The sequence below is a fragment of the Phaseolus vulgaris genome, chromosome 3 (genome assembly GCF_000499845.2).
Source record: "Phaseolus vulgaris cultivar G19833 chromosome 3, P. vulgaris v2.0, whole genome shotgun sequence".
NCBI classification, from domain to species: domain Eukaryota; kingdom Viridiplantae; phylum Streptophyta; class Magnoliopsida; order Fabales; family Fabaceae; genus Phaseolus; species Phaseolus vulgaris.
The window spans coordinates 43,999,967-44,026,220 of NC_023757.2; the positions used below are offsets into that span (position 1 = coordinate 43,999,967).

General features: G+C 28.7%; 1 protein-coding gene across 1 annotated transcript; it reads right to left on the bottom strand.

Annotated features, from left to right (window-relative positions):
• Nucleotides 1-1,787: 1,787 nt before the first annotated feature.
• Nucleotides 1,788-8,984, bottom strand: LOC137807993 (homeobox protein HD1-like). Its single transcript, XM_068608881.1, has 6 exons — nt 8,442-8,984; nt 8,225-8,345; nt 3,096-3,286; nt 2,848-2,979; nt 2,123-2,259; nt 1,788-2,028 (listed from the first exon to the last, which is right to left on the bottom strand). Exons 1-6 carry the CDS (start codon nt 8,712-8,714, stop codon nt 2,013-2,015), a joined length of 870 nt encoding a protein of 289 aa, XP_068464982.1. The 5' UTR covers nt 8,715-8,984; the 3' UTR covers nt 1,788-2,012.
• Nucleotides 8,985-26,254: the final 17,270 nt, after the last annotated feature.

Consider the following 26,254-nt stretch of genomic DNA (forward strand, 5'->3'; position numbering starts at 1 on the left):
GAGATTTTCATTCTTTTTAACCATAGGTGTTGTTGCTGACTTAACATTTAACATACTTGCATCTTCCAAAATCTCAAGAGTATACTTCCTTTGACATATATGGATACCTTTCTTAGTTCTAGCTACTTCTAATCCTAAGAAGAACTTAAGATTACCAAGGCCTTTGATTTCAAAAACAACGTTTAGAAAACTTTTAACTTTGTTGATCACATTCTTATCATTTTCAACAATAAAAATATCATCAACAAGAGAGCCATAAAAGAGGTTTTAGTTTTTTTTATAAACATTGAACTATCAACTTTTGAATGAACAAAATTAATGGTAAGATAAAAGGAAGTGAGTTTATCTTGTGTTAGTGTTAACTAGTGATGGTTGAATATTTATATTATTTACATTAATTAGAGCACGTGTCTTGATGATTAAAAAAATTATATGTATAATACTTTCCACTATACAATAGAAAATCAACAATATTTGACTGATTTAAAAATATAAAATATACGTTTTATACTTTTTAAAATTACAAATAAAATTTGGTAAAAGATAATATATAATTATTAAGCTCGTGTACTGCTAAACTACACATATTATTTTATACATATTTCTCACTTTCTTCTCTTCTTTTACCTAATGCACCAAAATGAGAAGGAATCATTGAACATGCTTTTGTAATAGCAGCAATAAAATATACCCACCAAACATCTAGCACATACAACACGAAACAGAAACTTCACAACAACGGACCTCTGTTGTCTCCACCGACAAACCACAGTTGTTACGCCACCAGAATTACCGTCATAAAATTAACCATACATAACAAAACATTGCCAACAAAATAGTTTGTTACTTGGGTTCCTTAACAAAATTTTGGAGTTTACTTTTGGTTCCAAGCACTGAATAGTAGTTAAACATTACTGTTTCTTCTTATACCTCCATATAACTCCCTATGTTCTTCTTCAGTTATTTTCATATTTTAAAAAATATCCTTTTACAATATTTTAAATTATGTAATTCAAAAGTTTTTTTTTCAAATTCGTAATTAACTTCTGTATTATATAATCCGAAAATCTTCTTTCATATGCATAATTAGTATCTGAATTACATAAGTAACTGTATCGAGATAAAAAAAAATAAAAAAATATTTTCACATTTTATATATGGAATACGAAATGCAGAAAAAGATATGAAGCTGCAGGAAAGAAACAATGCCAATTTATTCCTATCTTGTTTGTCTTTGCACCTCTTCTCGTTTTGGATCTTGTGTACCTGAGATTGTTCTTTAACATCTGTCACGAAGAGCTGAAGAGGATCAAATTTTCTGGGCTTTTAAAAGTAGTCTTCATTTCTATCAACTTTTACTGTCACTTGATTGACAATTCCCCGAATTTTAAAAAAGTAAAGGATAAGAGCAGAATATTCCTTCTTTAAATTCTAAAATGTCGTTTTTTTTCACCCTGTCTTATCCTGTATTTCTCTCTAAAACTTAAATAATGGTTAATTGGTTGTCTAGGCATATCATTTCATCTTGTAAGCATCAGTATCTCATCTAACAACTGACAGGGGAAACAAAAAACCCTTGATTTCATTAGCGGATTCGTCCTTAAAATTCCCTTTGTTGTTCTGCAAAAGTAATCCTACCCAAAGACCACTAGCGTTTTCAAAAGCTTGCATCCTCGCTCACCACAAATTTTAGTTATCTCATTCAAAGAATGGAGATGTTGGTACTCGTAAATGTAACAGATAAAGTACAACACAATTTACACAAAAATACATGCAAACATATCAGGTGTAGGAAATATTTCAGCTGCTAAAAACAATATTAATACTTTTTCCTCATCCAGTCAAATAACAGCACACAGTTTACAAATAAAAAACACTTGAAATGGAGGCAACACACAGCAAGAAGAAAATTGTGTTCATTGTATAGTCCAGGAATTTACAAACCATCAGTTTTGTAAGACATCTTATGTTATAGCGCTTCACCTATGATCTACTGCACCGGACTGGAATCCTTAGTGGGAATAATCCCTGTCAGCAATCAGCATAAAGTAATTAAAAATCCGTATACATATACAAATGTTGCTATATCTTTTCGAATCAGGTAGAAACTAAATCTCTCTACCTCTTGCGCTTGGACTTCAGAGAGGTCACCGATTGAGAGTTGCTGTGCCAATTACGTTTCCTTTGGTTGATGAACCAATTGTTGATTTGCTTCAGCTGCAACCCTGTCTCCTCCACAAGCTTTGCCTTGTCATCTTCCTGAAAGAATTACAAATTTAGCAACATCTAATTCGGCAAGGGAAATAGTATCCAGCATACTTAAGTCACACTAGGTAGCTGGATATTAAGAGCATTCATTGTTCACAGCTTAATTTATCACTTCACTGTTGTTAACATTGAAAAACAATACCGACAATGGTTTCATATCCAGTCCTAAGTTCGGTTAAAAGAGAAGGGTTGTGTTAAGCCATCGACAACAAACAAACTCGTAGATATACTGAACATGAATCACTCGCTACATATGTTGCTAATAATAAGTCGTTACTTAGAACTAATGTTTTATATCATTCAAGTACAATCTCAAATGAGTTCGAGCAACTTTATCCACTAGCAGACTTCACCTAGTAGGATAAATCTTTATTGTTAAGTTACACTAAATGTGTTTTTGTGAATGTACATGTAATGTATACAAGCAATAATAAACCTTACTAGTCTAGTTTTGGTATCATCAAAAGGCATAATACGAAGATTGATGAAAGATAAAGAGACAGAAATTAGTTAATTGGCTTACACAATGATGATTAATACCCAATTGCTCAAGCAGAAGATGGTTTATTCTTTACTTACAGTTGGGTAGGGCCACTTAGCATGTTGCTGCCACCATGCCTTTAAAACCGATGTTGTGTCACCAGGCAATTTCCCAGCTCTCCGTTTCCTCAATATTTCCTCCCTAACATCTTCAATTCTTGACTTAAAACCCTGCAGATATTAAATCTGGTTTGTGATTCAAACCCATTTAAGGAGGAAAAAAGAAATTGAGAATGACACAGTTGCACGAATAGCATGCACATTGTTTATTGAGTTCTAAGAATGACCTGCTTGAGCTCAATCTTAAGCTCCTGACGAACTCTTTCCATGAGGGACCTTTCAGATTCTGTTGGAAGCAATGGACCAAATCCCATCATGTCATGCCCGTCAGCGCTAGACTGATCTAAAGACCCATCCATTTGAAAATCCTCTTCGTCATCTGACATTGTTGCACCTGAACCTTCTCCCAAGCTCACTCCTGAATTACAAATAGTGAATCTGATAAGTTTGGAGGGAGAAAAGGTGTTTCATTTTTTGTTTTATTAACTAGATTTCAGCACATATTTACTTGTATATCATCATTAATATTGATGTGTAACTAATATCAATACTAAAGGACTAGATCCAAATGGTTTGGTAGTAAACACCACACATTGCACAAGTCTTTAGAAGAGTCTTAATATAACAAAAGATTATAACTCAGACTATAAATAAGTATTATTATGAGTACAATAATATGAAAGCGGAATCAAATTAACAAACAACTATACAATTTCACATCATTTTCTTTATTTCTATCTTTATATTAAACAAACTTCATTAATTACCTATTAATTTAAAGGATGTTTGGTAGGATGCTGGGAAGGATGGAACCGTGGTGGGAACGAATCTACACGAGGACGGAAGAAGGATAGAAGTGGAAAAATATTTGTTGTTACATAGAAAAGGAAATGTAGAGAATTTTTGTTTGAAAAGAAGTGGGACTCACATGAAATGTTTTTCGAGCAACATAATAAAATTGTGCACGTTTCATATGTAATAAAAATAATATGAATAATAAAAATAAAATTAATACTGAAAAAATATAATTAATAAATAGTCAAATTAGTATCCATAATAAATAAGTAAAATTGATAATATTAATAAAAATAAATAAAAAATAAGAAAAAAATTAATACTATTAGTAATTAAGAGATCAAGATTATTTTCTATTTTTTTATTTAACTTCTCTTTCAATTTCATTTGGATCTTGATTAAGTGGAGGTGTTGTCAATGTATAGATTCAAACTCCGAGTGTCTTGATAGTGTGCTTGAGTTTTTGAAAGTGTATAGAAATAGTTTAGGTAAAGAGACTTAATTATAGTGTATATATATATATATATATATATATATATCATTATAATAGTAATTTAGAGGGATAAAATGTATTGTGGTTGAATAAATTTATATGCTAGAAATATGATTATATACATGTGTAAAATTGTTGCAAAATCAAATTATTGTTATAAAAGTTTAAATGTACGAATATAAAAAATATCTAGAGTCTAATTGGTTTTTTTGGAGTATTTTTAAATATAGTATAAGTTCTAGTTGATATTTTTCCCAAATATTGTTTATGAAACTTGTGTCTCTATAGTAGGGATAACAAAAACATTCATTTGTGTTAAGAAGTAGACTTTAAGCCTAATTCAACCGACTTATAAGATGAGATTTTACACCCACTTACATACTATGAAGTGTCTTTATCTAAATGACTCTAATACCATATTAAGAAGTAAATTTTAAGTCTAAATCAACCTTATAAAATTGACTTATAAGGTGAGGTTTGCACTCATTATATACTATGAAATGTTTTTACCTCTAGTCGATGTAGGATCTCCAGCACACCCCCTCACGTCAAGACTTTATATTATGGATGATCTCATAGCGGCTCAATAGAGAGTGGTATGATAAGCCCAATAAATCCTTTTAGAATAGACTCTAAAAGACTATGATGTGATATTAAGAAGTAGATTTTAAGCCTAACTCAACTTTATAAAACTGACTTATAAGATAAGGTTTGTATCCACTTATATACTATGAAATGACTTTATCTCTAGTTAATGTGAGGTGTCTATCAATATACTCGAATATTCACTGGTAAAATTCATAATATATGATAAAGGAATATATTTAATAGATGCTTGTAGGTAATGAGAATAAATATTTTAACTACTTGTTGATGGGGTGAGTATGGGTATCCGTATATAATACATAAATAATCATTACCTATTAATCATTTTTAGTGAATTTCATTTAGATAGTTTAAAAAAATTAAAAGATTAAAATAAAGTTACCAGTGGGAGAAATATTAACCAGACTTGTTTGAATTTAGTTTTATATATTTTTTTTTATACCTATAAAATTGAAGATGCTTTTAAAAAGTTGATTTTTAAAGCGTATATTTTATGGTACAACTTATTTAAATTTGTATTTTAAAAAATCAAATTTGTTTGCACTAATATTTTATTATGCAATTTTGTTTGAGTTATTACTTAAGGCTTGAGAGAGAGATGTCGAAATAATTTTCTCTCCTCTAAAACAAATGATAAAAGATTGTGTAATTGTTGATGTTTGACGGCGATGCATGGTGTTTTTGGAACATGTTAGACTATGTCACTACACATCTTTGCTCAAACAATAATGTGGTCGCTCAAGTGTTGAGGAGGTGTGTGTTTGATATTTTTGGATTAGTGTGGATTATATCGCAAGTCTCCTCACTCAAGCGCCAATGTGAAGCTTTAGAAATAGAAGATGGTGATGGTTTCTCGGACGACGAGTGAATGCTCAAGTAAGAAAAAGACCAAATCAATATTGTCCTCTAAATCATGTGTCACTAAAGTGATGAAACGTACTTTAGGTGAGTGATATATTGATGTGTATTATATGCTAATATTTGTATAATTTTGTGGTCTAGTCTTTAATACCAAGTGTATGGTATTGTGACCCTTTATTAGTGTGTATTCTTAGGAGTACTTATAAACTAAGACATCAAATAATAGTGAGAATTAAAAGAAGGTTTGTTCATTAGTTTGTTACAAAAAGTATGTGTAACAAGTTTTAATACTTTTATTATAGGTTAGGTGTTAATCTTTTGTGGAATACACTCGATATGAGTTTTCAAAAAGAGAATAAGTATGACAAATTACTTTACATCATTCCAAATTTTTTATATATATATAAGTGTAATTTGTTGTTGTATTAAAGTGAAAATGAGATATGTGAGTAACACACCTCTCTCTCTAAATATAATATTATATTGAAAATGAGGGATGTGTGCATTATTTTTATCTATATTTTTTTGTGCGTGACAATAATTTTCATTCTATTCCTCTCCTACATTTTCTGACTCGATCATCTTCTCATTTTCTCTTATATTTTATTTCCTTATTATTGACTTCCTTTTTTTTGCCTTTTCCGTTTCTATCCTTCCTAGCGCATACACTATTAAGATTCTCTCCCTACAACTACCACCTTATCAAATACAAAGTTTTCAGCATGTTTGGTCACACATTCCTATGTAACTACCACTATTAAATTTCAAATTACACTTGTCGTGGACAGTTAGATCCTTTGAGGATGACGTTCTTCAAAATTAGTTTAAAACCTTCAATATAAAATTAATATACTTAAATTCAGTCCTTAATTCTTTTCTTCTATTTTTATGAATACATACAGCAGTAACTTATTACTTAGTGTCATGTTGCAAGGTATAACATGTGTTGAAATTTCAATAACTTACACAAACTCTTATATTACATTGAATAGAATGGATTAACGTAGTGATTGGACACTCTGAATCCCGTAAGGGCAATTAGTATAATGGAAAGTTGTATTTAATCTTTTTTATATACAAAAACTTATCGAGCAAAATAATTGACACTCTACGATATACTAGCTCTTTTAAAAAATATTATTGTATTTCCTTATATTGTAGATGCTAAAAACACATATAAAGTCTATACAATCACACACAACCTAAAAGTTAATTTTAAAATTTTAGAAAATTTGAAATGCTTGTCAGACGTTATTTCTTTGTTTAATTTTTCTTCATTCTCTTAATGTAAAGTTTAGGTAAATCAATTCATATTCATTAAATTTTTAATTTATATAAGAAAATTGTTTTTTATTATATGTAAAATTATTTTTTAAATATATTTCAAAAATTAAAAATTGTAATATTAAAATTTGAAAATAAATATTAGCTCATTTTTTATTTTAGATAATATTTAGCAATTAAAAACATAAATATTAACCCATTTTTCACAAAAATATTGATATAGAGAGGAAAAATGGATGAGGAAAAGAAAGAGATGAAAAAAAGGAGTGAGAGGAGGGAGGGAGAAAATGAGAGACAATTACGATACAATAAAGAAATATGAGAGAAAGAAAGACAGAAAGAAGAGGCACAATAAAGAATTTAATTTTTTTTCTTTTTATAATTTGAAATTTTATCATAAGCCGTGGGAATATTTCCATAGTTTAAGAAATTTAAATTTTCCTTAATTTTTTTACAAACCTCATCTTTCACCACAAAATATTTTAAATTCTTAACCACTTAATAAATATTCATTAAAACACAACATAAGAGACATCAATGTAACTATTCTTAAACGTATACCTATTACGAAGTTATGAATAATTTAAAAGCAGGAAGAAGAATATTTGTAATATATTTATTATTTATAAATAAAAAAACAACGATAGTAATAATAAATACAAGTAATACACGTTTTACATATTTCATCAGACAGTGACTTCGAAAGTATTTAAGATTTCAATACGAAAGTTTGGACTAAAAGTAAAAAAGAATGACTATGAGCAATCAAAGTAAAATAAATAGAATAAAAAATATATGATTTGTATGGATAGCAAAAAATAAAATAAATAAATATATATATATATATATATATATATATAACAATGATTATTTGCTAGCTTTTATATGAATGAAAAAATGGGTAAAAATAAATATGTAAATTGTTAGAGAAAAAAAGATATTTGAATGTACATTATTTGGAGGCTTTAAATGAAAGGTTTTTAATTAGTTTTTAGTTGTGTTAGGCTGTTGGGAATGGCACGGTGGGCGAGACTACCACCCTCCACCAAACTAACCCACCTCTATTCCTATTCTTATTTGGCGTATACTTCTCTACACAACCACTTCCATTCCCCTTAACGTAAAATACCCAGATCACAATGCATCTTTCCTTTCTCTCAAATCATACCATACCAAACCATTTTTTATTTCCTTTTAATTAATTAACTAATACACCACTCATGCTGGCGGTTATTATACCTAAATCAAGCTATCTCCTTTAAAGCCAACGGAATCGGAAAACGAATAAATCAAATTGAAGAGGATAGTGATGAGTACCTGTCAGAGCTTGCAAGGTGCTTTCAATATCACGGCAGGCCATCACAGCCTCCACGGCATGCACCCTCACATGTTGCTGAAGCTGCTCTTTCAACGCGCATAACACGATCAAATATTGTGTCTGCACTAATTAATATATAAATAATCATCATCAAGTAAAAAACATCAGAGGTAAAAGCCACGTAGGGAGGGGTGGGAAGTGAAAAAAAAGGTGTACCATGAAGTTGTCGAGTTCTTGTCGGTCATGGGAATGGGAATAGTGTGAGGCGTAAGAGCGGAGGAGATTGTTGAAGTGTGATAACTGAGCGTCGATGAGGGGCAACTGGTCGATGGGTGTGGCGACGCGGAGGCATGAGACGTGTGCAGCGAGAAGCTGTTCGCAAAGTGGGTGGGTGGCTATCTCCGCCTTCACTTGACGGTGGTGGTGGTCGGCGGCGGCGGCTGAGACTTCTGCGCTCAACATATTCATTCCCAACCCTGCTTCTTGCATCTGGTCTGCACGGGGAGGTGTGAGTGATTAAGGGAAGAGAAGGGGGCTAAAATAGGGATTAGGGAAACAGAGAGAGAGAGAGAGAGAGAGGCAGAGATTATTGTGTTGAGGACCACTCTATGTATGGTAATGGTAATGATGTTATTGTCTGAGAGAGGGTGAGCTAAGATGGAAGCACTGACACCTGGAAATTCCAATCTCTCCTTCTCGCTCTTTTTATAACCCTCTCTCAGACGTGAACAACGGAGTTTGCATACACCAAGACGCCAGGAAGAAAAAACAATGAAAAGGAATTGTTTGCGTAAGACAACAGACAACACCCGGGTAAAAATCTTCTTTTACATTTACATTTTTCTTCCAAAACACTTACACAGATTAAATAAATATATTTATAGTTCATTTTAATTAATAGATAAGTTTTTTTTTCGTTTTCTTATTATATACGTGTTTCCTTAAGATTTGTCTAAACAGACCGATGTTTTTTATTTATTTAAAGAAATATAGAGATATACTATCTTAATTTAAGTAAAAAAAAATATGATATACAAAATATCAAATAAGTTAACATTGTAATGAAAATATAATAAAATACCAAATTTTGTTTTATATGACATAACAGTACAACAGAATTCACATATTTTATTAAAAAGTTATTAAATAATAATTAAATTTTAAAAAATAATTAATTATTTTATTAATTAAATTAAATATTATTATAGAAATTATAAAATTATTGATATCAAAATAATTTGTATTATTAATAAAAATTATAGAATAATTAATAGTTAATGGTTAAATATTAAAATAAAATAGTTAATAGTTAAAGTCAATAGTTAATGATTAAATACTAATTTAAAAATTATTTTAGATATTATTAATTTTTTTAATTTATAAGATGGTATCCAATTTAATTAATATAATAATTAATAATTTTAATTTTTAAAACTAGTTTTATTTAATAACTTTATTAGAATGTTGGTTAGATGAAAATCAAATTTGAAATAAAATCTTTTGTCGATAAGACCAGTCATGCATATATATGATTGAACACTTAAGTTTATCAATATGTATATATCCATCTCACAGTCTATAGTGTGGACTAATATGTAGTTTTAGGAATATTTCCACCAAATTTATCTTGAGTTGCACCTTGTGTAAATTCTTTTTAATTTTTCTATATATCATTATTTATAGGTTAAATATGCTAATTTTTATTTATCTATTATTTTATCAAAATTATATATAAAATTTATATTTTATTTTTATGTTTTATTTCAATATTTTTTAATAATATGTTTATTTATTTATTTTTAATATTTTTTTACGAGATAGTTAAATTTGGAATGAAAAATGTATCTATGATTTTGTTGATTTTACTGTAATTTTCTATAATTTGCGAAGACCAACCCCTAAATATGGAAAGAACTAAATATAATAATACGCAAATTTGATGTGATTTGTCCATCCTAACTTGTTTTAAGCATGAAAGATGGAGTAAAATAAAAATGTTACCATAAAGTTTCAATAGTGAACTTGAGTGTGTTTAGAACTAGACGTGGATTTGAAGGAGTAGAAAAGAAAAAAATTTGGAAGCAAGAGTCTTTTAATAAAGAGAAAAATATTAAAAATTTATAGAAATTTTTTAAAAGTTTGTATTTGATTTGATGATATAATAAAATTTTAAAAATAATATATTTATAAAATGACTAAAATTATCTTTATCATTATAAATAATAAAATTTTAATTTTTAAATTTTAATTTTATTAATTATTTTATAATTCATTTTTCTTATTGTAATATTATTATTATTATTATTTATTGTTGTTATTGTATAAATTTATTTTTAGTATTGTTATAAATACAATAAACAATGATATTTATTATTATTATATATTATTATTATTCTATAATTAATATTATTATTTATTATATAATTTTTTTTATATTATTATTTATTATTTTCCATGTAATATTTTTACTATTGTTACTGTATATTTTATTATTAATAACATTATTATCATATAAATTTATTTTTATTATTATTTTTATTTAATATTTCTATTATTACTATTTTTATTAATATTATTATATAAAATTGTTATTATTTAAGAATAATATTATTATTTAATTTATTATTATTATTATTATTTTAATGTTATTAATATTTTATTATGTTATCTAACATAATCATAATCATGACATAATTGATTATGTAATATAACATTAAAAACTTTCTTCAACATATTTAAAAGGCATAATAGATCATGCTTTTTCAAATATATTGTTTGTTGTAGTTTTATTCATACAATTTATGTTTGAGATTAACTAAAATTGTTGTAAACACAACACCATCTTCTGCATGTAAAATCTCTATGGTCATGATTATGAAAATGTTCACTTTAATTTGCTGTAGAAGTTGTAAAAGGTAGGATAAAAGGATAATCTTAACAATATCATGTTTGGCTTTTCATTCTTTTCATATCAACAACAATGGAAGGTGAAAAGCGAAAATAGTTACAAATCCGCATTCATCGCATTTCCTTTCTCATTAGCATAAGTGAACACTATTTCTTCGCATTTATTTCCTTCGTTACAGTACAACTTGAGATACAAATACAATGTAAATGTTCATAATTGAAGAACAATATATGATGCGCCATCAATATAATTACTATAAAAAGAAAAGGGTGGAAGCTAACTAGGGAGTAGAAGACGATCAAGTTGTATCTTTGTCTTGATTTTTCCCCCCTAAAATAAATTTTTTTAAATTACAAAAATAAATATGTTTTCACTTTATTTACTAAATTAGAGTTTTTCTTCATGGGAACTTTCAAATGAAACGTGAGTAATTTTAATGCACAAACTCCTTTGATCTCCCACAACAAAGTCATCACATTTTACTTGTTAGATTCTCTCAACCATCTTCTATATAATCTCTCAAATAGTTATTTCATATTAAGAATTGCATTTCATTCTTGCAAAAGAAATTGGTTTCTAGATACAAGTTTTAGTTATCATAAAAAAATAAAATGTTCTAACTAAGAGGGATGTCTCTCAACTAGAACATTTAGTTAAGGTCAATTAAACTCTGAAATGGTCACCAGATTATATTCATGCAAACTTCATGAATTAACTCCAAGAAAATGAGGAGGTTCCACATGTAGAAAATACTTCGACACTCAAATTAGTAAGAACATAAAATATAATGAGTATATAATGTAAAATATGAATTGAAAATACTCTTAATTGTTCACTTGCATTGTTTTTCAAGTTGTTTGTTGTGTGTTTTGTTGTTCCTTATTTGAGGTTTAAGTTGTTCTTTATGAAAAAGCAACATACCTTGGTGTGGATTGCTCCATAGTAGAGGAGGAACTGAATTCTCACCATAACTCCACTTTATCACTAACCAGAGTTTAATTAGGTCAATATTTTTAAAAATAATATTATTTTATGAAAAATCATTTTTATATTTCTCTCCATAAAACTTATATTATCAATATATGCTATTTATTCTTAATTAAATAATATATAAAAAAACATATAAATCTACTATAAAATTACATGTTTTTATGTCAAATGTCGGAATTTCATCAGGTTTATCAAATGTCGGAATTTCATCAGGTTTACCTGTAAAAAGTCCCTCTAGTAAAATAGTCTAATTTGATAAATAAGTTGGAAGAGATGTATTTTTATAATTTAAAAAAGGTATATTTCTGAAAAAATTTCCTCTCTATTCACTGTTTCTATTTCAATTTTTTTTTTTCCTTCATCTTTATTTTTTTTCTTAATGTATAAAACGGGTGGATTCTACAGTTACGCAGACGTGGCCTTAATTTCACTTGTGATAATAATTCCTTTAGGTCATCACAATATTGATATCACCACCCGATTTTGTAAATATAACTTTTTTTAAAAAATAGATTGATTTATAATAACATCCTAATTTAGTCAGAAATTTCATTCATAAACTATTATAGCTAAGGGCTTATCGTTTCAAGAATATTTCAAAAACAAAATAAACATCTATAACAAAATACCAGTTTTATTCTCTTTTAAAATATTTACTCATGTACCAAATCCAATTACAATAGGATTTTATACATAAAAAGGATAAGTTATTAAAAATAAAGACTAATATATAATCATATTTTAAAAGAATTATAACTTAATGTACACTTAATTTTAGTCCATCTACATTTATCATTCAATCATTACTAATAAATTTTCAAAATTAAATATTAAGTTTATTTTTTTATAGCAAAGAATAAATAAAATAAATATATATATATATATCCTTAAAAAAAATCACAAAGTCTTTGCTTACATCAATCTCCACCATTAAAAAAAAAATATTATCATGGCCTCAGTTGTCAGGATTATATTCAATTAAACCAAAACAACAAAACAAAAAAAAAAATCGAAATAGCTTCAAATAAGTTTATCATGATTTACTTAGAATAATTATTTTGAACCTAAAAAAAAGTAAGCAACCCCTAAAGAAGTATATAAAGTTTAGTTTGTCTCAAAAAATACCTTTTCAATCCACCAACATAGTAGAAAATGTACCTGTACCAGTAATCTTTTTCTTCCACGTCAGGAAGTCTGGCACCATTACCGAATCTTCTCTAATCGACCTTCCTGTTCGACGATCCAGACGCACATCAACCCCACATTCCTGACTTCAAGACTACATAACCGGATCCCAAGCCAATCATTCAACCACTGTCCAAGATCGGTTGAATGGAACCAGATATCCTATGCATCATTTTCTTTCTAATTCACGATTCGATTTTCTTCTACACATAGTGCATATCTTGCTAACATCACAGTCACCAAAGAACCTCACACTTATGCTCAAGCTATCCTTGATCCAAATTGACAAAAAGCGATGGACAAAGAGCTTTCCGTCTTGTAGCTAAATCAAACCTGACCTTGACACTGTTACCCGTCGGGCAGAAATCCATCAGATGCAATGGGTCTATAAAATAAAGTACAACTCAGATGACAATCAACAGATATAAGGTGCACCTTGTCACAAAAGGGTACACTCAGATTGGTTTATTCACAAGCTAGAGGTGAAAAATGCCTTCTTACATGGCAAATTGCACAAAATTATTTACATGTACTTGCCACCCGAACATCATCGATAGGGGAGAACATTGTATGTTGACTCAACAAATCCTTTCTGGTCTCAAACAGGCATCTCAAACATGGTTTTCAACATTTTCTCATGGGATTAAATTTGCAGGATTTCAAATGGAAAGTTATTAAAGGATCCAGTCAAATACAGGCGACTTGTGGGACAACTGATATACTCACGGTTACTCGGCCTGACCTGACATAGTATTTTCGGTTCGGACCCTAAGTCAATATATACAGACTCCACAAAAACCTCATTGGGATGCCGCAATTCGAGTCCTAGAGTACATCAAAGAATCATCGAGACAAGGATTGCTATTGCATCTGATAACAATCTGACATTGACAGCTTATTGCGACTCAGATTGGGGAGTTTGTCAGACAACTCGGAGATCAGTATCCAGCTATTGCATTTTGCTTGGTTTTTCTATTATCTCATTGAAGTCAACAAAACAAACAAACGTGTCAAAATCATCTGCGGAAGTAGAATTGGAGATAGTTTGGTATGATATCTGTTGCAGGAGGTGCCATGTAACTTGTCATCTCAACTTTTACGTGACAATCTAACGACATTATGTATAGTAACAAACCCAAACCCATTATGCAATTATTGTATATTATTGTACGCAATTATAGGATCTCATGATTAGTGAATCCCTACATAATTAACTTATAATTATGAATTATGTAAATACACAATCAATAAAAACATCTACTTTTTTTTTTTACCATCTTCTTATATAATTTTTTTATAAAATTTTTGTTAATATATTTAATTTTCTATTTTAAATTATTGGGCTTTGTTTGTTTGACCCAACTTTCCTTTTCTGTTTCAGCTAGGTCTTAATCTTTTTCTTATATATACACCATGTATTTTACTCTCTAATATACAAGTGAATAAAAGTTTTTTTGTTATATTTATTTTTCTCTACAATTAGGGTTCATCAAAACCTCTCTTTCTTCATTACGATTACGTGCGATTACGTACGCTACATTAAAGCATCACATCAGACAAGGAATATTCATCTTCATTTACTGTAATATGGTATCAGAGCTCTTCGAATGAAGAGTTCTGCTGCGCTTCTCTCTGATTTTTATTTCCCTCTTTGCTGTTCTTGGTTATTTTTTATTTTTTTTCTGTTCTCTTTCAAAATCTTGATTGGTTTTAAAAATCTTTTCGACAATGTTTAATGAAAACCCTAGTCTTCATAGTCTTAATAGTAGTCACACTATTACATGCAATTTTTGTGGTAAATATGGTCATACTGAGGCTGTTTGTTTTCGCAAAGTGGGTTTTCCTTCTGGTAATGTTAAAACCTCAAAGTTTTCTTTTACTAGAAAAGTCTGCACTTTTTGTAATCGTCTTGGCCACACTGTTGACACCTGTTATAAAAAGCATGGGTTCCCTCCTGGCTACAAATTCACCAATTGGACATCCCAAGCCAATAATATGATTACTACTGACACTTTTTCTGAGCTTTTTCCTAAAGAACAGAATGTAAAGGGGATTCAACTTACATCACAACAGTGTCAATTCCTTACCAACATTTTGCGCCAGCAAAACCTTGAGGATCTTGCCCCTCACACTCAAATTAATCAAGTCGGCACCATCTCTACGGATGAAATCCCCAATACTGAGCATTCTTCAACAGGTAAGTTTCTCTCTTCACTATCTTCTATAAAAGAATCTTGGATTATTGATTCTGGTGCCACTAATCATGTTTGTCACAATTTGAACGTTTTTACTACTTATACTAAAATTAAACCTGTCTTAATTAGTCTTCCAAATGGCCAAACTGTTTATGCCACATATTCTGGTTTAGTATGTTTTTCTGATCAGTTTTATTTGTCTGATGTGTTATACGTGCCTCATTTTCAATTAAACTTAATATCTGTTTCTAAACTCACACACCAACTTCTTAAATGCACTTTAACTTTCATTTCAACCCACTGCATTATACAAGACAATCTCACTCAAGAGAGGATTGGTACAGTTAAAGCCACCGCTGGCTTGTACCTTGTCACTACCTTGCCTGCTTCTAGTCATTCTAAACCGCATTGTTTTGCTCCTTTTATTAATTGTAATATCACAGACAAAACACTATGGCATTATAGACTAGGACACCCTTCACATGAAAGATTACATGTCTTAAGCAAACAATACTCTTTTATTACTGTTGATACTCATCATGTATGTGACACTTGTAGTCGTGCAAAACAGAGAAAACTTCCTTTCACTTTAAGTAATACTGTTACCTCTGCTATTTTTGATCTTGTACACTTTGATATTTGGGGACCATGTTCCATAATTTCTATGCAAGGCTTTCGTTATTTCTTGACTATTGTTGATGATTACTCGCGTTATACTTGGGTTATTCTGCTGCATAACAAATCTGAAGTGCGTCAACACATCATTAACTTCACTGTTTTCGTTCAAAATCATTTCAAAACTAATATCAAAACGATTCGTACTAACAATGGTGTTGAGTTTGTTATGTCAAATTTTTATGCTTCAAAGGGAATTATACATAAAAAATCTTGTGTTGAAACACCACAACACATACTAAATGTAACCCGGGCTTTACTTTTTCAAGCAAATCTTCCTCCTATTTTTTGGGAATTTGCTGTAAATCATGTTGTTTTCTTAATAAATGCTATTCCTACTCCATTACTTGATAACATCACTCCTCATGAAAAGTTGTTTGGAAAACCATATGACATTTCCTTTCTAAAAGTGTTTGGTTGTCTCTGTTATGCTAGTACCATTACTGCACATAGGAAAAAATTAGATGATAGATCTATCAAAGGTATTTTTCTTGGCTTCCCGCAAAATACAAAAGGTTATATTATCTTAAATTTAAATTTTCATAGCATAGAGATATCAAGACATGTAATCTTTCATGAAAACCACTTTCCATATAAATTAGACAGTGGCTTGCCTAAGGACCCTAACACTTTATCTCTCCCTATTTTTAATGCATATAATTCTGCTTTTGATTTTTTTTTCTGATACTACACCTCCTGTCGAGCCATGTGCCTCTACTCCTGCACCCAATACTGTTCCTCCATCAGCCTCATTATCCTATGATCTTCCAATAAATAGTGTCTCTGCTCCTGCATCCAACATTGCACCTCCATCAGAATTATCACCGCCTGCATCTCCAGGAAGCATCTCACCCCAATTTCCAAGAAGATCAGCTCGTCCTCACCGACAACCTGCCTATCTTGCAGATTTCCACACTGCAACCAACACTGTAAGTAGTAGATATCCTATTCATAATTACTTGTCTTACAATTCCTTATCTTCCAATTTTAGAAATGTTATTTCCTCTATCAATTCTCATCCTGAACCTCGGACATATAACGAAGCCTCCAAACATGCTTCTTGGCAATCTGCCATGCAAGATGAGCTTCAAGCTCTTGCTGCTAACAATACTTGGCAACTTACCCCTCTCCCTCCAGGAAAGAAAACTATTGGTTGTAAATGGGTATATAAAATCAAATACCATTCTGATGGCACTGTTGAGCGCCACAAAGCTAGAGTTGTTGCCAAAGGGTTTACCCAACTTAAAGGACTTGATTTCTTAGACACTTTTGCACCTGTTGCTAAACTTACTACCCTCCGCCTTCTGCTTGCTATTGCCACTACCAAAAATTGGATTTTAAAACAACTTGATGTCAATAATGCATTTCTTCATGGTGATCTCCATGAAGAGATATACATGACCCCTCCACCTGGCCTCTCCCTTCCTTCTCCCCAGCATGTTTGCAAGCTTCAACGGTCTTTGTATGGCCTTCGTCAAGCTGGTCGCCAATGGTACGCCAAACTTTCTACTTTTCTTTTATCAAATAATTACTCTATTTGTGTTGCTGATCACTCTCTTTTTCTTAAATATAATAATGATAAACTCACTGTTATTCTTGTTTATGTTGATGACTTGCTTTTAACTGGTGATGACACGAAGGAAATCAATACAATTACTGCATCCCTTCACCATCACTTCAAGATAAAAAATTTAGATAATCTCACTTACTTTTTGGGACTGGAAATTGCTCACAACAGTACTGGTCTTCATTTAAGTCAACGCAAGTATACTCTTGATCTCCTTCAAGAAACTGGCATGCTTGACTCTGCACCTGTGGCCACTCCTATGACTCACACCTCCCGTCTCTCTCCCGACCAAGGCTCACCTCTCGATGCTATGCCACTTCTCAATATAGAAGACTCCTTGGACGTCTAATTTACTTAACCAACACGCGACCAGGCATCGCCTTCGCTGTCCACAATTTAAGCCAATTCATATCTGCACCCACAACTCATCATCAACAAGCTGTCTCACGTCTTTTGCGTTACCTCAAGGGCACCCTGGTGAAAGACTATATTTTTCTCACACTAGTTCACTTCACCTTTGTGGTTTTAGTGACTCTGACTGGGCAACATGTCCTACCACACGCAAATCTGTCACTGGATATTCCATCTACTTAGGAGACTCCCTAATATCATGGAAATCAAAGAAGCAGTCAACTATCTCCCGCAGCTCCTCTGAAGCCGAGTATAGAGCCCTTGCCACCACCACATGTGAGTTACAATGGTTGTCTTACCTCCTTCAGGATTTACATCTTCCTCTCTCCCAGCTTGCAACCCTGTACTGTGACAACAAATCTGCCCTTCAAATAGCTTCCAATCAAGTTTTTCATGAACAAACCAAGTATATCGAAATTGATTGCCACCTAGTTCGTGAAAAACTTAACTCTGGTCTCCTCAAACTACTACCCATTACTTCTGCAATGCAAGTTGCTGACATATTCACCAAGCCCCTTGCTTTCGCACAATTCTCTACTCTCAAATCCAAGCTGAGCCTGACAAATATCTACTCCCCAGCTTGAGGGGGTGTTAATATATTTAATTTTCTATTTTAAATTATTGGGCTTTGTTTGTTTGACCCAACTTTCCTTTTCTGTTTCAGCTAGGTCTTAATCTTTTTCTTATATATACACCATGTATTTTACTCTCTAATATACAAGTGAATAAAATTTTTTTTGTTATATTTATTTTTCTCTACAATTAGGGTTCATCAAAACCTCTCTTTCTTCATTACGATTACGTGCGATTACGTACGCTACATTAAAGCATCACATCAGACAAGGAATATTCATCTTCATTTACTGTAATAATTTTGTTTGATATAAAATCTTTTGAATCAGTACAAGTAAAAAATATAATATAGTATTTCACATTTCACAAATATCCTCCAATAAACTTGATCAACAAAGTCTCACAAAATTATTTTAAAATTATTAAGCAAATGTAAAGATTTAACAACCAATCATAATCATGCTCTAAGTTTATATATGCATATATAATCGTAGCAAATTTAATTTCAACTGAATTCTCCAATTTAATTCATTAACAACATTTCATCATTCAAAATGTTTTTTTTACATGTAAGTGACTTGCACTTTAAGAAATAACTAGGAAAGAGTTGGACAAAACAAAATATAAAAATATTGTAGTTATCATAAAATTTAATTTATATATAATTGCTTAATCCTTTTATAATTAATTATTTATGTAATTGTTATTTAGTATTCTATTTTAAAATTTATGCAATTATAATTAATTGCTTACCTTTTTTCTATAATTAACATATCAGATCTAAAGTAAATATAGTATTATTTTAGTATTTAAAATTATTATTTATTATATACTAAAATTAAACAATCCAAATGTAACTGGTTGGTTATCAACCTTAGTCACTTATTCATGTCAAACACGCGTAATTCGAAGCATATATAATATGATTCCGTACCATGTTAAAGTTATGTATCACACGGGAATAAACGTACATGCATAACTTTTTTTAATGTTAAATTGTTAGTATTTAATATAATTTTTCTATTGATTGCTTAAATATTTGTTTTTATATAATAAGAAGCTAATCATGACATGATGACAACTGATAATGTTTCGGTACAATATTATAGTACTTGCATTTGAAAAAATATATTATCCTATCTAGTAGAATATCTGTATGAATAATAATAATAATAATAATTTTAGTCATAGATACATATATTTATACATGTATTAATATAAACTATGCATAAAATCAATAATCAGTAATAAATAAATTTATACTAGTGAAATGAAAAATCATTATTAAATCTTTCAAACATAAATACAACATTTAAAACATACCATTTAATATAGTTACTCTTAAATTTAACTTTATAATTCCTCAAGTTTATAAAATCTAACAGTAAATTGTAAGAGTGTTTCAAATTTGAATATATCATGAGCTCCTACTCTCTTAAGATTTTTCAAAAAAAAAAACATTGACATTCTTTATAGTTCGGAATTATAAAGTAAAAAATACATAATTATATTATATTGTGAGATATTTTAACTAGATACTATATTAGGATTTAAATTTAATAGTTAATAATATATATACATATATAAGAATTTTAAATAAATAATCACATAATGCAAATATGATATATCGAATATTATAGTATTCACATGTTCATGTATTATTCTTATGATTTTATGATATCACTAACAGATTTCCAATACACTTTTTTTTAATAAAAAAAAAGACTTTTTAAATATCATTTTAATAAATAAGTTTATTTTTAATAAAGTCTCATAAAACCAAATTATAAATGATTACATTCTATTTATATATTATAATTTAATTAAATTTTTAATCAACATGAAATTTTTAATGGAATAAATGTTTATTTCCATACGGCTAAATTTGTAAAAAATTTAGATAGAAATGTTTGGCAAGCAGTTTGTTGATGTGGTGTGATATTTCTTTTTTGAGTAAGCCGTAACTAGTTTTCTATCAATTGAGAAGTGGGTGAATTTGGTTTAATATAAATCAAATAAAAATATTTTGACGATCTAAACCCTTTTTTTAACTAATGCATGCATTTTATGAGAACTTAATTTATATATAGTTAACCTATTTAACGAGCATATATGTGAGACTAGATGGCTACAAAAATGAAGGAAAAGTTGGTATAGTACAGTATTTTTAGGTTATAGTTATTAACTATTACCAATTATGAAGTGGGGGAGATTTAAATGTAGACAATTGTGGTTGGAAAGAGATTAATGAATAAACTCTGGAGATTAGGTTTAGCATGAAGCATGTTTATTATGGGTGAGCTATGAATTAATTGAGGACAAACTTGGTGATCACTTAATTTATTGATTGATCGTTAGTTGCACCAAAACGAAATACAGAGATAATATAAAAATATTTTAAACTTGGGCACCCACCAATAGTTCCAGTTCCAACGAATATACTCAACAAAATGTACAAAAAAGAAATGAAATCTTAACCGCAGAGGATGTTGCAGTGCACACCACTAATTAAAGAAGATAATGATATGTAGTTTGATAGTTTTAAGATGGTTGAACTGTCGGTGTTTCGTCTCACTTTCTGGTGGAGCTATGCTTTTCAATTTTTCATCATCTTCTTTTTATTTATTTTTGTACCTAATTTTCCATGCCCTTGTTACTATTTGGAACCATAATTTTAAAAAAAAAATACTTCATTGAAATACTCGGCTCAATTCCCTATCTAGCACCATTTACATCTTTATTTCTCTATCTAGCACCCTTTTGTTTTTATTTCCCTATCTAGCACCCTTTTGTTTTTATTTCCCTATCTAACACTCTTTTATTTTTTATTTCCCTATCTAGCACCATTTTAAAAATAAATAAATAAATAATAAATTATTATTTTTTTTAATAATTTTAATTTTGAATGCATTAAAAAATAAATATTTTTAATGTTTAAAATAATTAGAAATATAATTAATGAATAAATAAATGAGTTTTTACAAAATAAAAAAAAAGTAATAAATTAAAAATGTTTAGTTTAATTTTTTTTAAAATGAAGAAAATAAAAAATTAAACTATACAACAACATAAAATTTGAATCTATAAACATAAATTAGTATTTATTTTTATTATTATTGATGATATAATTGATGATATAATCATGTTAATTTCAAGTAAAAAATACAGGACATAATTATACAAAAAACCAAAGTCAATTAGTATTAATTAATAGTGAACACATAAATAATATTGAAGTGTCTACCCTAAATGCAAAAGTCTAAAAAAAAAACTAATGCAAATGCTACACTGAATGCATTAAAAAATAAATATTTTTAATGTTTAAAATAATTAGAAATATAATTAATGAATAAATAAATGAGTTTTTACAAAATAAAAATAAAAAAAGTAATAAATTAAAAATGTTTAGTTTAAAATTATTATTTTTTAAATGAAGAAAATAAAAAATTAAACTTTACAACAACATAAAAGTTGAATCTATAAACATAAATTACTATTTATTTTGATTATTATTGATGATGTAATCATGTTAATTTCAACTAAAAAATACAGGACATATTTATAAAAAAACTAAAGTCAATTAGTATTAATTAATAGTGGACACATAAATAATATTGAAGTGTTTACCTAAATGCAAAATTCTAAAAAAAAACTAATACAAATGTTACACTTAATGCTTAAAAATGAGAAGAAAAAAATGCAAAAATAAATAAGTCTAGAAAATAAAAACAACAACAATAAAATAAGTGTAACATTTGTAAAAAAAAATAATTTTAAACTAAATATTTTTAATTTATTACTTTTTTATTTTTATTTTGTAAAAACTCATTTATTTATTCATTAATTATATTTCTAATTATTTTAAACATTAAAAATATTTATTTTTTAATGCATTCAAAATTAAAATTATTAAAAAAATAATAATTTATTATTTATTTATTTATTTTTAAAATGGTGCTAGATAGGGAAATAAAAAATAAAAGAGTGTTAGATAGGGAAATAAAAACAAAAGGGTGCTAGATAGGGAAATAAAGATGTAAATGGTGCTAGATAGGGAATTGAGCCGAAATACTCAGTTAGTAAGTTTATTTAACCATTGTTATTAAGTTAAACAAATCGTATATATGTTGGAGTTAATGAGTATATTTGTTGTTATTTTGTTAAAAAATCTTATATATGACAAAAAAATATAACTAAACTCTAAATCCTAAGTAAGAATAAATTTCATTTACATTCGAATTTTATAATGATAATGATAATGATAAGTTGGATTTAAACTCACCTTTTAATTATGATATCAAAATTTATTCTCACAATATTTATTAAACTCTATTCTATACATTCTCTCATTAGTAAAATCTATTTTTAAAAGAAAATAAAAAATTATGTGAATCAATGAAATCATAAACAACTTATAGGTAATATTAGTATAATAATCTTTCATTAGTTTCTCAATTAAGAACATTAAGGTGTTTACTATGAGTATTGCAACAACTGATTTTTAAAATATTGAATTTCATATGATGATTCATTCATGAAAACTTTTGGTGGTGTTTAATGTGATAAATTATTTTTTATATTATTCTTAACTGAAAAAAATCATTTTACTTTTACCTGCTTTTTTTTCATATAAACTTTAGAATAAATAAAGTAAGAATAAAATAATATTAATTATAAGTAAAATTAAAAAATGATAGTTTCTTAAACTAAATATCGGTGCAAAATATTTGTTAACATTCTTTCCACTCAATCTACAAAGTTTGAATTTTCTCTTTATTTTCATGACTTATGAAGGGTATGTTTGGCACGAGGGGGAAAATATTATAAAAGGAATAGAAAAAAGAAAAAAAAAGTAATATAATAGAAGTAGGTGGATTTTGAGGAAGTTTGATTTGAGAAAAAAAGAAAGATAAATATAACGCATAAGTATGAAATTTGATAATAAGAGTGAAATGAAAGGAAAAAATAACCCATTTCTTCTTTCCATTTGTTTTTACTTATTTTTAGAGGAAAATGTTCTAGTAAAGTTTTCATGATTTTATATGGACTTACAAAAATTCATAAAACTATATTTTATAAAAGTATACATATAAAATGTATAAAAATCTTACAAGTAAAAGATACCACAAAATAATTCTGTTTAAACAGTGTAAGATTATCATAAATAATAAAAAAACACCTTCAAATAATGCAATCACATATCCAAAGCTAAAACTCAAAATCACCTCATTAAGGGGAATAATTTTGTACAATTTAACAATATGGCTTTAGTTTCCTCCATAAGGGGAAGTTCAATCTATCCGGTCCATATGAACCACAAATCAAGGACAATTTCTACCCGAAGAACATTCTAAAACCCAATTGTACCCTTTCATGTTTATTTTGGAAAAACTTGTAGGGTGTGTTGATGTAGATGATGCCCTCAAATCTTCGCGCAACAATGGACGCCCTTCGCACTCCTAGTTTCGTCTTTGTTCAATGAGTCCTTCCACTTAACACTATACTGCCGAAGAAATATCAACCAAAATGCGAGGATGCGAACGCTCGTGCGAAAGATAATGTTGAGTGTGAGAATGGCAGAAACAAACTTGGGTGTGTGATTGGGTGCAAAAATCACTAAATCCTAATTTCATTTTTATTAAGAGTAATTCGATATTTTCACAAATGCAATTGGGTGCAAGTCCAATTTAATTAGGTGTAGGAAGAATCAGCTCAAACCCAGTACGTTTAACTTGAAATAGAGGCTAACACAATCTGCAACCCCATTTCAACCTGCAATTTCATACATTTTATATTTTCGAATATACCCTTTGAATATAGGATGTTTATTTTCAGTTCTAGATTGTATAATTTTAAATATTAAACATCAATCTTTTTTATTTTATAATTTTGAATTATACATTTCAAAATAAAAATTTACATTTTAAAATGTATAATATAAAAATATATCTAGATTAAACAATTCAAAATATAAAATTTTAAAAATATATTATAAAATACACAATTCATAATATATTAATGCGTTTTAGATTAAAATTCAAAATGTATTTATAGAAATACGTTTCAAAATATATTTTATAAATCTTAAGCATGGTGCTTTTATCTTTTCACCACTCCACGGTGGTGCACCTTCAAACTATGAGGTGCAGAATGCGTCAGCCTTAAAGAGATGGACAAGGAAGCTGACTCACCCGGCCCCAAATGCGAAAGCCAGAGAAGTACTTGGCCCAAGTGAATAAGATCCTAGAGCTATGAATGTTTCTTCCCGCACCTCTACATTTTTCTTCCTACACCCCTACATTCTTGAAAAATACTAAAATTATCCTTTATAATTTTAGATGTTTCTGAAATAGTAGTTCCATAAACAAAGGGTATTTTCAGAATAAAAAATCGGGGAGACAAAAAATCATTCTAAAACATATTTTTCAGAACATTTATTTATTTATTTATGGATTGATAAATCCGAAATTCATAAAACATGAACAATCTGAAAATATTTTTTAAAAGAGGCAAAACAGTCTTCTCTGAAAATAATGGGGTGCAGTAAGAAGTTGCCTAGAGCTATTGGAAGAAAGTGGCTTAAAAATTCCTTAACAAAAAATGGGCTTAACATTTGGTTTTGGGCTTATGCACCGACCTAAGTGAACGGTTTATTACCGTTCAAACTCCCTATTGGTCAATTTAAAAAAAGTATTTATTATTATAGAATTATTTTATAATTAACGATAAGTAACTAAGAAGAATATTTAAATGATTACAGAATAATATATTAATTAGGTAAAAATTAGTGTAACAACTTCAAATCTAAATTGTATTTTTTTTCTATAAATAGACTTTAAATTATTATTGTACATATAAACAAATTTGGAAGCTTTTCTCATAAACTCTTATGAAGACGTTGACTTGAGCGATTTTATAAAAAAAAATGTATTATTAAGATTTTTTAACTCACGTTCTAGATAAACTAATTGGAATCCGATGAAGGTGGTGGGTGAGTTGAAATAGGTAAATTGGATCTTAAGCTATAACAATTATGAATCATCTATGATTTGAAATGTTGGAACAAATTGACTTTTTCCCAAAAATGCATCTACCTTAATATAATAATTCCCACTAGAGTAATGTGAAAATGTAACCCTACACTCAAGATCCATTACCTTTAAAATTAGTAAATATTAAGTGTTTATAAATTTATAAATAGATCTACACTATAAAAATAAGAAAGAGACCGTGAATGCTTTAGATTCAAGAGTGTTGTTACTTTTGGTTACAATCGAGGGCTTCCAAAGAAGGAAATAACCAGTACGGACAAATTACAATATCTTCTTTATTAATCTTCAAAGGTGCCTTCACATGATGGGTATACAATAATTTATTCAGAAACTAATGTTTAGTTATGTTCCGGAAGACATTTTAAAAGGGTTAGTTTATTTTTGAATGCTTTTATGTGTCATATTTAATGGAAAACTAAAAGGGTTATATGGTATTATAAATTAAGTTTGAATAGTTTTTATGTAATATCCCT